Raw genomic sequence first — 15,392 nt, forward strand, 5'->3', positions numbered from 1 at the left:
ATAGAAAAATTATCTTAGATGACATGGGTGAAGCTATCACAACCACAAAGGGCCTGAAAAGATGGAGGAAGGAGGCAGAAGAGCCACAGAAGATGTGACACAGGAAGCAGAGGGTGGACTGATGCAGTCACCAGCTTTGATGTTGAAGGAAGGGGCCACAAGCCAAGGAGTGCAGGTGGCCTCTGGGATCTGGAAAAGGCAAGGCAACAGATCTGTCCCTAGAGCTTCCAGAAGGAAGCAGCCCTGCTGACACTTTGACTTAATCCCAGAGAGACCCATTTTCCACTTCTAACCTCCAGGATTCTAAGATAATAGACTTGTATCGTTTTCAGCCCCTAAGCTTGGGGTAGTTTGTTAGAGCAGCCATAGGCTACTAATAGTAACAGGAAGGCCAGGGGCCAGAGATGAGGGTCCCTAACTCCCACACCCACCACTGAGGGCATTTGTGATGCTCAGGCTAACACCCAGGGGGTCCTGTTTCACTTTCCCCCAAACTCGAGACCATGGCTATATGACTGGAGCAACAAAGAGAAAGTTCACTCATATAGTAACCCCCCTGGTCTCTACGGGCAACTAATGCAGATGATGGAGGACCTGTGCATGCATTTGTCACTTGCCAGATTACACGGGCTAGCTAGCACTAACAATACTAACTAAGAGTTATTGAGTGCTTAATATTCTCCAGCCGCTTAATACTTAGAAGAATTACAGAAGGTAGGTACTATTAGTGTCTTTTTTGGACAGACGGAGAAACTGAGGCCGAGAGAGGCTGAGTGTCGTAATGAACAGGCCGTGGCGCTGGCACTCTGCCCAGACCTACCTCAATCCAGATCCAAGCTCATATCCTGGAGAATGTACTTCCAGTCCCCGAATTCCTCGGGCCTCACAGCATCCAGTAAAACCACCAGACTCTCAAGTGGGACTTTTCCTCTAGGACTGTGGTTCTCAAATTTTGGTGGCCTCAGAATCACCTGGAGAGCGTCTTAAAACACAGATTCTTGGGCTTCATCTCCCCATATTCTGACCCAGTAGGTCTGCGAGGGGCTCGGGAATTACATTTCTAATAAAAGCCTCCCGAAGATCTTGAGCCGGCTGGTCCGCAGACCGCGCTTTGGGTGACGAGCCTCTAGAAGCCACCGCATCTCAGCCCCACCTCCAAGTCCAGGCACATGGAAACTGTGGCTGAGCCCTAATCCTGTTCCACGACTAAAGCATCTTTTAATCAAATTAGAATAAAGAGGATTTATTTTGAGAGAGACATTGAGAAAAATGGGTGCTGTCTGGCCTGTGTGAATCGTGTAGTAACCACAAGTTGTTGTGTTTTTTTTATTTCCCAGACTTAGAAGGGATAGTCCTTACATAAGAGTAAAACTGTTTTACATTTGCTTAGCACTTTTGAAATAAAGTGCTTTTTTTCATGTGCCTGGATACATAACCTAAACTCATAAATGTATCTTTACACCACGTGGGCAGTAAACTAGCTCGACAAGTGATTGAATATAGAATACTCAAGAATACCTTTTTTGTTCTGGATGCTTAAGCAGAGAGTTAGGAAATCAGAGTTGAGGTTGTTATTGAGGGAGTGCAAAGCCAAATTCAAATATCTCTGACCCTAACAACAAATGAAGCTCGCAGTTCACGATTTCAAAGTTAAAGGATTTTCATGTTATATCGGTGAATACCACAGTGAGATGGGTTGAGGAAGGAAAGACAGATGTGAGAAAAAGAGAGACTGAGATAAACAGTCCCAATGCATCCTTAACTCACCAGCCGGAGGGAGCGGAGACCCTCACTCACCAGGGCTACTCATCCCTTGAACCTCCCAGCCTTGTCCATCAAGGTCACTTTCCTTTCTAGTCTGGCCTCTGAAAGTGCACTGGACCCATTAATGAATTTATTCCTGGATTATGCTAGGGCAGGAGGAAGGGAGGGAGAGAAAAAGCCACGCTCCAGATGTGAGCCTTGACTTGTGAATGGCTCTCTTTTTAATCCCTCTGAACGGGAAATCGAAACAGCCTTCTGTGGTCTCACTCAGGATCTGGGTCAATTTCAGCAAAATCTCTCTTCTAACCCTCAGCCTGGCTTCCTGCTTCCATCTCTTCACACAGCAAAGACACCTCTCCCCCACCCAACACCCCACGAACACAAACACATTTGTTTTGCACGACCCTACCTTTGCTGCTTCCATCAAAAAGGAAAGGAAGGTCATTTCCAGAAGTTCTTTCCCAAGGTGTTGGATTGAGGGGCAAGTGAGAAGGGAAGGCGTGAGGCTGGGGTGTTAAGGAAGCACAGCTGCTCCTCTCATTAAGATATTTATCACCACAGATCCACAAGAGGACCATATCTGGGAGAGAGGATTAGGTGAGAGAGGGCTTTACTGACTAATACTCTATCACTAATGACTGCATGATTACATATCCTGAGACCTATTATTCAACAGTAATGGCCATCAGATCACATACTTCGTAACATTCAGCAGTAAGACCCAGCCTATCCATGACTTATCCATTGAGTCTTCCTTTTAACTTTTTAAAAAATTATTTTGGTTTATTTTAACTGTGCTGCCGGCTGTTTGGCTCTGCCTGGTCCAGCCTAAGAATTTCTGACCCCTCTCCCCCGACTTCCGGCACCTGGGTGTTTCCTTAGAAAGATGCTGACCCAGGAGCCGCGGGGAGGTTGGAGAAAATAAGAAAACAAGTCTTGCCCCAGTCTGGCTGTGACAGCGTCCCTCGTGGAGGAAACTCTATGATGGTTTTGTTCAATTTCCTTTTTTAACGGAGAGGAGATGCAGGGTGATGGGGGTAATTTGAAATACCTGGTTTACCAGAGTGATGGGAAAAGGACAGGGCGGACAGCTCAGAGGGCACTTCCCTTCCGTAAGAAATCCAAGATCTCGCCGTCGTGCCCCGGGGTGGGCTGGCGGAGTCCTGCCGGAGTGCCTAGTGTAGCTTGAGAGAGGGGGTCCCCCCAGCAGAAGCTCTCTCCCCCCCGAGAGGAGGGAGCAGAGGCTGAGCCGAGCCTTGGCCGAATGGGTAGCGCCCTGGCTGGGTGGCAGGGTGTGTCTGTCCCTGCTCTCCCCTGGGATCACACTGCTGGTGAGGCTCCCTTGCCTATAAAGCCCTCCAAGGCGGAGGGGCAAAACCAGAACTTTGACAGGAAAGACTAGCGACATAATTAGGACAGAATTTTATTTGTGCCCCCTCCTGCCCCTTTAAATTTTATCCACCGGGGAAAGATTTCCCTTGACCTAGATAAAAATTCAGCAGATCTCCATGGTTTTTTTGGTTCATTCTTATATAATAAACAGAGCTACACTACCTTTAGGTCTCAAACACGATCTTAGTTTAGGAATGAAAGCGCCCAGTCCAAAATATGAAATTGTTTCTATCCACGAAGTTGTTTTAACGCACAAAATTGAGGCCGTCTGTGTCGTAATAGATAATGCAGTAATACATAACCTGAACAAAGGGTCAAAGCAGATTTAATTCACGACTTCCCGTATTTGGCCGTCCAAATGAATCTTCACGTTGTCTGCTTAGGTCAGCTTCGCCACAACTACTTGGAGTGTTTAGCTAATCTCAGAGATCCTCTTTCAGGTCTTATCTCTCGGTTTCCCCTGCCTCTCTGCTCCAGAGTTGAATTCCTTTCTCTTGGTCAGTTGCGCTCAACGTGTCCTTATTGAAATTCACAATATGGCCATGGAACCAGGCTGGGTGTTGTAAAGCAAATCAGAGATGAGTATGGTCCTCGATTTCAAGCTATCTGTATCTCTATTATCTATCTATCTACCTTCCTACCTACCGTCTATATGTATAGATAGATAAATGGTGTAGCAGATGTTATTTATATATGGGATAGATGGATAGATAGATAGATAACCGACAGACAGACAGACGCACACACACACACAGACAAAGATAAAGATATATTCCAGTGAGAGTAGATGGGGAGAAGAGGCGAAAAGAAGTAATGGATGGATAAAATAGAGGATATTAGCACATAGGCTTTACAGAGACATAAGCAAAGCATCTGAGTGTGGAGGAAAGGAGATATGAGTACATCCTGCTGGGGAGATCATGACCTAGCAAGCTCTTCATAATCTGCTTTCCTCCACCTCTCTACCCCGATCTCACAGACTCTTCCTCAGCCCTCTGTGTCAGCTTTCACTTTCTTTCAGTTCTTCCAAACAGCCCTGTCCCTTCCACCCCAGGGCCTTGGGACATACACTTTCCTCTACCTGGAATGGTTTTTCTTCCTCATCATCACCTCAGAAAGCTTCCTTGGGTCCTAGGTGGGGTCAGATGCCTCACTGTCCTCACAGCACCCTATATTCTAGACGTACCCCTCACAACTGTAGTTAAACAACCAACATAAAATTAGATGCTCAGAGAGTTTGCTTTTTTCCCCAGAGGGAATATGTCAGTATACTCCCAGACCCGGGAACAACATCTTGTATCAATACTTGGTAGGTACTCAATGAATATTTTTCAAGGGATTAATAAAGATGGCGTTTAAAATTCTCTTCCTCCTCCCTTCCCTTTCCTCTCTCTTCCAGCCCAGCTCTGCCTTCTTTTGATACCTTACTCCTTATAACGTTCTTTCCTCGTGGTCTGCATACCTTGAGTCCCCCTGTGGTCTGCTAGGACCAGTCCCATGAACTGAGAGAAAATCACTCCTTTGTTTTCCTCTGGTTATCTCATTCTGGGGGATATAACATAGGCCTTGCAAGTAATTCATTCAAAGGTATCGTTTGGAGTTTGTCTGAGAGGAGTTGCTACTCAAATTGTGACCTGAGGACTGGAGCATTGCCACCACAGGAGGAGCTTATTTGAGTCTAAAAGCCCACCTGGGGGGTCAAGCCTGCATTTAAACAAGATCCTCAGGTGATGATGCATGTCAAGAAGCTCTGTAAAAGAGCTGAACCCCCAGGATTGGTTGGGCAGAGAAGAAAGCAGGTTTCAGTTAGGTGATGTGTAGCTGTGTCCTCTGTAAAGAGAAGAGAAGGAGATGGAGTTAGGAGCCAAAAGGTTTATTGGGAGGCAATAAAAGAATGGTAAGAGAACCTGCAGAACTCAGCAGGGGACATCTTCAGACCGAGATGCTGTTCTGACACCTGTAGAAGGACAGGGGAAGAGGAAGGGTTGGATGGGGAGAGTCTCAGACAACAGAACCCGTCAGGTCCTTGTAACCCTTTTGCGCTCAGTCACTGCCAGGGGCTCCCAGGAGGATGGTAATAGCCTCTGCAGGAAATCAGGCAGAGACAGGAGGTGATAGCAGCTGGGGGCTGTCAGCTAACTGCATTCCTTGAAGCTAAAAAGCAAGTTCTTTCTCTAAGGGCGATCCTGCAGTATACCCCATGGCTGACACAGGTGACATCTGAAAGAAATTTGACAAGAAACCTGTGAAAGCTAGTAAATGTCTGGAAAGCAGAGTTAAGAAGGTACCACATTAAAGGCTTGACTTACATGCTCTTCTGGGACTATTTGTGTTGTACTCTTATTCTTCAGGGAGCAGTCTCCCCAAGGTGTCTGGAAGACAAGGTCCAGGGAACTCTTTCCCTTAGGGAGCCCAGGGAGAGCCCTTGTGAAGTGACACGGCATCCCTGTATTTACAAGGTGCGTGGCTCAGCGAACAAGACAAGGCCCATAGGTCTCTGAGACAGTCTCCTATGAGCTCCACTGCCCCGAGCTCCCCAGGGCCAGACCTGATCCTGACTGGACGCCTCCGAGCCAGCCGGAGAAGAAGAAAACCCCATTGGAGATGCAGCAGGAAGAGCAAAGGTCTGGAGAGGGACGTGCAAGGCCCGGCAGATAATCAGTGATGCCTCCACACACTCATTTTCACTTTCACACGCCTTCCTCACTCCTTCACGTCTGCAAGGATGGCCCACCGCACCTGCAGCATTGCACACAATGCAAACATCGGCGTATGCCAAATGCACGTCCACCCTCGAGTTCACTTAAAAAAGCCACGCGGACACACGCTCCTCCGAACCTGACACAGCGTGTGAGGCCACACCCTGCTATTTCAACCAACCCTCATGCACCCAGTCCCAAGTTTCCAGAACACCCCCTGTGCACAGATGCATTTATGGACAAGAGGCTGTAACATCCCATATAAAAACCCAGACATGCAAAACCACAGAGGTTTTAGGTTAACTTAAAACCAAAAAAAAAAAGTATCTGGAGGCTGTGCCTGTAACTGCTGGACACGCCTTGAAGGATATTTCTCTCTTGGCCATAGATGCTAAAATCCAGGGCTGGGGTGGGGTAGATAAGCAGGTTCCCTAACCCAGAAGCACTCAGGTGTCATCTTAGCCATCCTCCTGCCTCCTGCAGGAAGGAACTAAAGCTGTGAGGCCACATGATGGAGGGAGGGAGCATCTGTATCCTTGTATCGGAAAGGGGGTCACACATTTCTACAGAGGACCGTGGTGGAGGGAACAGGGGTCCAAACTCTGCTTGTGTGGGTTTAAAGCCCAGCTTCGCCGCTTTCTACCCGTGTGACCTTGAGCAAGTTCGTCGATCTCATTTTCCTCATCTGTGAAAATGAGGATAATTATATGAAGATTTGTGAAGTGCTGAGAATAGGCCTGGTACAGCAGAATTCTCAGAATACTCCTGAGAATTCTCCAGCCCTGGGGAGTCCACAAGCTCCCGGGGGGCTCCCTCTCCTTAGGCAGTGCCACCCTACTCCCTACCCAAACCTCCCTGCAGGCCCCAGCTCCCAGCTTCCCCAGGCTAAACGGCTCTCACCAGGATCTCTTTCTCCCTCCTCCCCTTCCCTGTCCATGGTTACTACAAATGAGATATGTGGCGAGAGCAGAGAGGTTGCGTGTCACAGGGATAGGAAGCCAGACGGCGAATCGCCAGACTCAGCTGCCTGCCTGGGGCTGCCGGGCTGGCTCTGCCCAGCTGACCACCGCTGTCTGTGCTGGGAATCAGAGCTTTCCCAAGGCTAAGGGCAGGGAGACGCTGTAAATGTTCATGCAGTTACTTTTTGACGAAAATGTATGCAGGGAGATGGGAAGACAGATGCTTCTCCATTGGTCTGGAGATACACACATACACGTATTCGTTCTTCAAGGCCCATAGCTCTGCCCCGCCCCCTGCTGTTTGTAATTCTTCCTAAAGAAGAGAGAACCCTCCTTCCTCCAAAGGAGAAATGTAAAAAGGACTGTCTTCTCTCATACGCCGACTCATCGCGAAGTCTCATCCCTCCAACCCAAGACAATTCGTTTCCCCTAGAGTCCGCTCGGCGTGGCGTTCAGCGGGTTCCCAGGTGAACTGAAATCCAGAGCTTTTCTCATCTGGTTGCCCTGGGAGTTTCCGCGCGCTCTCGGTACAACCTGTCCCCCCATCCTCTCCACTCCCTCCCGTCCCCCTCCCTCCCTCCCTCCCTTCCCAGGCTGCGCCCAGCTCTGTCCCGCCCTCCCTCGCCGGGGGCCCCGGCTGCGCCCTCCGGGCCCCGAGGGGAGGCGGGGGGAGGAGGGGAGGGGAGGGGAGGGGCAGGAGGCGGGGAACTGCGCGCGGTGGAGGCCAAGCCTGGCGTCTGGAGGTTGCATCTGCTGGAAGGCGGCTTTTGGCTGCCTGGTAACGGGCTGCCAGAGCCGAGAGAGGCAGAGAGCAGGGCAGCGGCTTCCTGACGTCAGGACCGAGCGAGGAGAACGCGCCAGCCCCCCAGCCCGCCCCACAGCTGGGCCGGCCGCCGGTGGGAGAGGAGCCCGGGCGGCGGGGCGCCCAGCAGGGTGAGAGGGGGCGCCGGAGCCGCTCCGCAGGGGCGCAGCATGCCCCCCGGTCCCGGGCCATGGAGGTCGCTCTGGTGCCCCCGGAGAACGGCGGTGCCATGACCGTCAGGGGGGGAGAGGAGGTCCGGGCCACAGGGGGGGAGCTCCGCTGCCCCCCGACGGCTGCGCTCAGCGATGGACTCAAGGAAACAGCGCCAAGGGATCGCGGCGGCGGCGCCCCGAGGCGCGCGGACCCGGGAGGCCGGCCGCTGCCGCCGGTGCCCCAGGAGCTGCCCGGGGCTAGACGGCTGCCTCCGGAGGACGAGGAGGGAGAAGGCGACCCCGCTCTGGGCGAGGCGGAGGACCAGGTGCTGGGCTCGGGGCCCCTCCGTCACCAGCGCGTCCTCATCAACATCTCCGGGCTGCGCTTCGAGACGCAGCTGCGCACCCTGGCGCAGTTCCCCGACACGCTCCTGGGGGACCCCGCCAAGCGCCTGCGCTACTTCGACCCGCTGAGGAACGAGTACTTCTTCGACCGCCACCGGCCCAGCTTCGACGCCATCCTCTACTACTACCAGTCGGGGGGCCGGCTGCGGAGGCCGGTCAACGTCTCCCTGGACGTGTTCACAGAGGAGATCCGCTTCTACCAGTTGGGGGACGAGGCCATGGAGCGCTTCCGAGAGGACGAGGGCTTCATCAAGGAGGAGGAGAAGCCCCTGCCCCGCAACGAGTTCCAGCGCCAGGTGTGGCTGATTTTCGAGTACCCCGAGAGCTCGGGTTCCGCCCGGGGCATCGCCATCGTCTCGGTCCTGGTCATCCTCATCTCCATAATCACCTTCTGCTTGGAGACGCTGCCTGAGTTCAGGGATGAACGGGAGCTGCTGCGCCATCCCCCGGTGCCCCAGCAGCCCCCCGAGCCCCACAGGGGGGCCAACGGCAGCGGGGAAGCAGCGCCTCCCTCTGGCCCGACGGCGGCGCCTCTCGCGCCCAGGACCCTGGCCGACCCCTTCTTCATCGTGGAGACCACGTGCGTCGTCTGGTTCACCTTCGAGCTGCTGGTGCGCTTCTCCGCCTGCCCCAGCAAGGCCGCGTTCTCGCGCAACATCATGAACATCATCGACGTGGTGGCCATCTTCCCCTACTTCATCACGCTGGGCACCGAGCTGGTGGAGAGGCAGCCGCGCGGCGGCGGCGGCGGCGGCGGCGGCGGCCAGAACGGGCAGCAGGCCATGTCGCTGGCCATCCTCAGAGTGATCCGTCTGGTCCGGGTGTTCCGCATCTTCAAGCTGTCCCGCCACTCCAAGGGGCTGCAGATCCTGGGCAGGACCCTGCAGGCCTCCATGCGGGAGCTGGGCCTGCTCATCTTCTTCCTCTTCATCGGCGTCATCCTCTTCTCCAGCGCCGTCTACTTCGCAGAGGCCGACAACCAGGAGACCCACTTCTCCAGCATCCCGGACGCCTTCTGGTGGGCCGTGGTCACCATGACCACGGTGGGCTACGGGGACATGAGGCCTGTCACCGTGGGGGGCAAGATCGTGGGCTCGCTGTGCGCCATCGCCGGCGTCCTCACCATCGCCCTGCCCGTGCCCGTCATCGTCTCCAACTTCAACTACTTCTACCACCGGGAGACGGAGCAGGAGGAGCAGGCAGCCCTTAAGGAAGAGCAGGGCAGCCGGAGCCAGGGTGCAGGGCCGGCCAGCGGAGGCCAGCGGGAGGCCAGCTGGAGCAAGGCGTCCCTCTGCAAGGCTGCGGGGCCCCTGGAGAATGCGGATGGATCTCGAAGGGGCAGCTGCCCCCCGGAGAAGTGTAACCTCAAGGCCAAGGGCAGTGTGGATTTGCGGAGATCCCTGTATGCCCTCTGCCTGGACACCAGCCGGGAAACGGATCTGTAAGGGAGAGCCAGGCAGACAGCTGGCCGTGGCCCGGGGACAGCGAGGCCTCCTGACCCTGGAGATCCACTTTATGCCGCCGAGTATTTCAGGCCCACACTGTAACCTGCGTCTGTCCCTCCTCTTCCCCCGCCCCCCATTCGCCTCCCCCCTCTGCCCCCCCGCCACCTCGATCCCCTCATTTTCCCTCTTCTTTCCATGACACCAAGGGTCGCCTATTTTTAAAAAGCACCACATTCCGTGACGCAGGAGCTGTGGAAATGGCGAGCACTCTGTGGCATGGCTGGACTTGTCGCCAGTTTCCTATACCCAGCAGCGGGGTAACCCAAACAAAAGGACTGTGGATAGCCCAGATACCCAGAGATTTTGTAACCCACCCCCCAACCAACATCCCTGCCTTCCAGATTTGCTTTACATATGAGTATATCTGTGTATAGGGGAAAATATTATTTTTATGGCTGGCGAGTGGAGTTTTGTACAGTCGTTCAGATGGAGATATTTTGGATATATTTTCAAGACATATGTTGCATTTATGGAAGAGAAGGTTAGTGTGATGTTCTCCTGTGATACTTATATTAGAGCCAGAGACCCTGGTCTGGTTTTTCTGGTTCCTGTGTCTGCAAGCCTTCCTCTTTCTTGAGATGGAGTGTCGGTGCTTTGTGTCTAGGGCAGGGAATGCTCTGGAAGAAAGGCAAGTCTAACTTTTTCTGTGCGCCTTAAACAATGCTTGTAACTTTCTTCAAAAAGCATTTTAATGATGTTGGAGGAAGACTTCTGATAATTCATTCTCTTGATTTTCATCCCAGGAAATAAAATGTTACTCTGCTGAGGCAAGTGTTAGTTTCTCTACAGCTGATGTATCTTTGGAAATTAAAAAAAAAAAAAAAAAAAAAAAAAAAGGTCTGTCCCTTGCCGTTTCCGGTTCTGGAGTCAGAGCAAACCCCGACTTGACTGGGGTAGAAAACTTGGAAAGCTCATGATTTGATCATCAACAACTCTTTGCTGAGCACCCCCCACCCGGCCCTGTACCTTGAAGACAGAGGGGTGAATTCTGTTTGTCTCAGGTTGTCAGGACACAGACATGCCTGGGTGGCCTCAGATCCAGCCGTGAGCACGGAGTGTGGATGGAGCTGAAAAGCAGAGGATGAGCAGACCCCCCTCCCTCCCTCCACCCCCACCCCCGCCCCCGCAGTCGCGCTGTGGTCCCCTGGGGCTGTGGGTTTCCCAGCCTTTGTCTGCAGGCTTTAAGCCCTTCTTGACATGGCTCTCTCAGCAGCTCTGAGGAACAAGCCTGGTTCTCCCACATACGAAACCTGTCGGCCAAAGGGCAGCCCCGGGTGTGAAAATCACAGAGAGAGGCAGCAGAACCTTCTCAGCAGAACCTTCTTACTATCCTACCCACCCCGTAAACTGTGGTGCAGCCGAGAAGGGTGCTTTGCCTTTGTGATGGCGGAGGTGGCCAGAGGATGGAAGGATTTGCCTGTCCACGTTAAAGGCTGGTTTCTACAGATTGTAGCCTTGCCTCGAGTAATCCCTAAACTCAGAACAAATCCCTTTGTTCCCTTGTCACTGGATGATTCTGGCAAAAGCACCACAGTAGGTGTAGCACTGGCTGCAGTGTCTCTCTGGGGGCTTAGCTATTCGCGATGGGCTCCCGATTCCTGCTGTTGCTTTTTTTCTGCTGAATAATCCTTAGACTGGTGGTTTGGCATCGCACCGGGTTGGGCTGGTGGTCCGCAACCACATGACTCCCACGACAGCAGTGAGCTTGATGGCTAGTTCGAGGGTACATCCAGGTGTGCGGTGGGGGGGCCCGGGGGGAGGATCTGGGAAACTGATGTCTGAGCATTGTGGATTTCAGTGAGATGCAGACGACGCAGGAATAAAAGCCAGCGTCCGTGACCGCCCAGAGTCATTTCCAGCGGGGAACTGTGAACAGCACATCTGAGGAGGAAACAGGATTGTGCCTGCAGGGCTCTGCTGTTTTTCATTACACACCGGAAGTAAAGGAGGGAGAGCAGAGACAAGTTGTTTGTTTATAATTTACAATCTTCCTAAAAGCGGGGCATTTGCCAAAGCTCTCCTCCACACCGTCTCACCGCCACGCCCTCTAAGGCTGTGAAGCGAAACACTTGTGGTTTGATGCACCCCTTCCGGCTGGGACTGGGCTCCACCCGCCCTTGAAGATAAAAGGGAAGGTGCCGCCTTTGCCCTGAAGGTCATTTCCTTTAGGCTTGTGCAGCAAAGAGAGAACTGCGCCTGCCCAGGTCTGAGATGTGTCCAGGTGCCTGACAGGTGTTGGTTCAAATAGACTGACTGCCTCTCTAGAATGTCCAGTAATGGGTACCAGCTTATCCAAAGCCTCGGGGATGAAGTGGCGGGACGAGATGGAGATTGTTGGTCTCTCTGTTTTGTGTGGGAGGAGGGGGCGCTGCCCTGCAGGTTTACAAAGGCGATCAAGGCGGTTCCAGAGGGACTCCAGTCCCCTGCTGCAGCATCCCATCCTGGAGGCCAGTGGTATCTGTCCTGGGGCACTGGGAGGGCACCCAAAGGCAGTGCAGGTATTTCCATCTCTCCGCCTTCTCAGTGCACCTGCTGCTGTGATTCTGGAAGTGGCCCGCTGTTTCACTCCAGCCCTTCCAGGGGTTTCCCTGTTCCCATGATTGGCAGGAAAGGAGGACGAATGTCAAGTCTTTTACCCAGGTCACCTGAGGCAAGGGGCCCCTTCCTGTCCTCTCTCCCCCTCCTTTTCACTGCTGTCATTGATTTTCCTTCCCGAGGAAATTAGATCAAGTGGCTCCAGCCAAACCTTTATCCAGATGTTCCTTCTGGGCTCCCACAGCCAGAAACCATCCCTGGGTGTATAATCTACCAGCTTTGGCAACGTCCACGCAGAGGGCAGACATGCACTGGTGTGGTGTGTCTACGTAAGGACAGCTGCTCTCCTGCAGAGCATGTGGACCCCGGTTTTTCACCACCTACTTTTTCTTCTCCTGCCCATAGGCTCACTGAACCCTGAACAAGGGGAGGTTCCGAAAGAAAAGTCTTGTCACGTGCTTCAAAGCCCCAGCTCCCTGATCCGCCCTGCCAGGGACACTCCCTGGAGGGAAAATGAAACAGAGGACCAGCCCTGGAAGAATCTTCCCGTAGGACTGGGCTGTGACTTACTCTCGTGTTAGTGATAGGAGCACTTCCAGGCTTGGAGGGGATGGAGCAAAGTGTTTCTCTTGGCGTGGAGAGTCCCCTCCAGAGATGACAGGCCAAGCACGGTGAGGGTGACCCTGGGATGCCGTCCCCTGGGGCTGAGCTCAGCAGCTGCTCAGCGTGCTGGGGATACTGGGACACATATTAGATGCTGTCCCTGCCCTCATACGCTTCCAGTCCCATTGGGGAAGCAACCAGTGTACAACAAATCAAATCATGCAGGACAGGGCGTGGTCAAGTGCCTTGTAGGGGATTCCAAAGTGAAGTGGGAGGGGTCAGGAGGGGGAGGGGGAGGGGGAATAGAGAAGGGAATAGAGAAGGAGAAGCTTCGGGAGGCCGTGCGGGGTAGCTGTGTAGAGAGGAGGGATGGAGTCCAGGGTTCCAGGCTGATGCCTCCCCCCAGGACCCCAGTAGGAGTCCTGAGTTTATCAATGGCAGGGGGCTCAGCAGTTATTCAGGGCAGGGGTTGGCAAAAGCTCTGAAAAGAGCCAGATAGTAAATATTTTAGTTCATAGGCCATGAGGCAAAACTGAAGCTGTCATTGTAGGTATTTATATAACCACTGAAAAGGTAGTCACTTAAACACGTTAGAACCAGCCTTCTCTCAAGAGCTGTACATCCCTGTCATAACCATTTATCCGTCACACCAAGGCTGCCTCCTGGGCATCCAGTCATGCCTGGGAAGCTCTGACCTGGCTCCCTGATTTGATTTTATTTCACTGAACTTGCATTTCTTGCAAATACCGACCCTGGCTTAAGGAGGGGATCTGAGGCTGGGATTTCCTAGACCAGGGAAGGCTTTTTGAGGAAGATGGAGCTTATGTCTACCTCCTTATGAAAACTAGATTTTTCTAGGTGGCTGTGAGACAGGCTGCTTTATTTCTAGGAAGGAGGAATAAAATGCCCGCCTGGACATTCTGCCCGGCGCTCTGGGCAGTGGGGCTCTTCCCCAGAGGCTGGAGGAAGTGGGCACAGGTGGCCAGAGGATGGCCTCCTTCTCCTTTTGGCCCTAAGTCTTTTCCTGGGCGTGACATCACACTGGGAGCCTTGAGGATGCCCTTGCCCTCTCCCTCTTCAGCTGGCTCTTCTCTGGCTGTAGAGATGGGCCTGGGCCGGCAGGGCCCCTCACAGTGTGTGTGGTGGGAAGAGGTGAATCAGCTCCAGCCCACAGGCCTCCAGACGGAGTAAGATGCTTGCTACCTTCCCTTTTGATTGGCCGGTGTCTTCTAATGTCAGACTTTGCACCAAGCAATGTTTCAGCTGGAAGGAACGTTGCAGACAATCTGGCTTCTCCACTGGTTTTACAGACGAGCAGGCAGGATCCCAGAGGGAAGAGGCCCCTTACCCAAGGTCACCGTAGTTAAAGTCAACTGGGACTGGAATAGTCTCCCCCGAGCCCTGGGCTGGGTTTCTCTGTGACGCGTCCACTCTGCTCTCTCTGCATCAAACTGTCCCCATTCTCACTGAAGCTGCCTGGCCTTCCCTCCCCCACCCCCATGGCCACCCCACCTCCCAAGGCACCTTCCCACCGCATCAGTTCATTTGTATCCAGTTTGCCTGTGAGGGCTGCCTCCTGGGTGCTTGCGAAACCCTGACCTGTCTCCTCCGGTTTGCTTTGACTCAATCAACCTGCGTTTCTTGAGAACGTCAAGGCAGTACAAGCAATGGAGATCCAGCACTGTGATGGCCTGGTACCCACGTGCCAGCAACTCACTGTCTAGGAGGAAAACAGAAACCTTCATAAGCCAGTGTCCTTAATACCCTCATTCATTCATTTCTCCTTTCATTCAACAAATATTTATTTGACAACAGTATTCACCGTGAGGCAGACACCTTGCTAAGGCGCTGAGGCGAACTGGCAGGGATCTCCCCTGGTTGGTTTCCCAGGTTAGTGGGGAGAACCAACCATCAAGGAAGCAAATGAATAAAGAGATCACTTAAAAAAAAATTTATTGGAGTCGAGCTGCTTTACAATGTTGAGTGGGTTTCTGCTGTACAGCAAAGTGAATCAGTTCTACGTATACATATATGGCCTCTTCCTTGGATTTCCTTCCCATTTAGATCATCACAGAGCACTGAGTATCACTTTTAAATAGAGGTAAGAGCCAAGGAGGAAATGGGGGCTGGACGTGCTCCTTTAGAGAAGGGTGACGTGTACTGGAGGCAGAAGAAGACGTGAAATGAGGTGAAGAGTGGGGGACAGGGGCGTGGGGAACCTGGGGGCACTAGGAGGCTGTGTGTGTTTTCCTGCACAAGCAGAGGGCTGGTGGAGACAGGTACGGGGGTGGGGGGGGGGCGGGGAAGCCAAGGCCCTCTGGAGCTCCAGACGGCCTGTAAATCCCAGCACCACCGCAGGGGCCACTCACCGCTTTGGAGCAGGAAGCTGGCCTGCCCTCCAGGTGGCACCCCAAAAGAGACGCAGCAGACGATGTCACCAAGCAAAAAGCACAACGCGGATTCCTGCTGCAAGGCTGACGATGAGTTCCAATCTGATTTTTTAACATTTTAGAGGGTAAGTAAAGGCCCTCCAATGCCCCCTTGATTGTTTGGCCAATGAGCAGGAGACCCCAGCA

General features: G+C 53.1%; 1 protein-coding gene across 1 annotated transcript; it reads left to right on the plus strand.

Annotated features, from left to right (window-relative positions):
* The first annotated feature begins 7,521 nt into the window (after window positions 1-7,521).
* KCNA5 (potassium voltage-gated channel subfamily A member 5) lies at window positions 7,522-10,445 on the plus strand. Its single transcript, XM_059080318.2, has one exon. The coding sequence runs from the start codon at window positions 7,807-7,809 to the stop codon at window positions 9,616-9,618; it is 1,812 nt and encodes a 603-aa protein (XP_058936301.1). The 5' UTR covers window positions 7,522-7,806; the 3' UTR covers window positions 9,619-10,445.
* Window positions 10,446-15,392: the final 4,947 nt, after the last annotated feature.

The sequence above is a fragment of the Kogia breviceps genome, chromosome 12, assembly GCF_026419965.1.
Source record: "Kogia breviceps isolate mKogBre1 chromosome 12, mKogBre1 haplotype 1, whole genome shotgun sequence".
NCBI lineage: Eukaryota > Metazoa > Chordata > Mammalia > Artiodactyla > Physeteridae > Kogia > Kogia breviceps.

Coding starts and splice junctions, on each gene's coding strand:
- KCNA5 (XM_059080318.2), top strand. CDS start 7,807: ATGGAGGTCGCTCTGGTGCCCCCGGAGAACGGCGGTGCCATGACCGTC.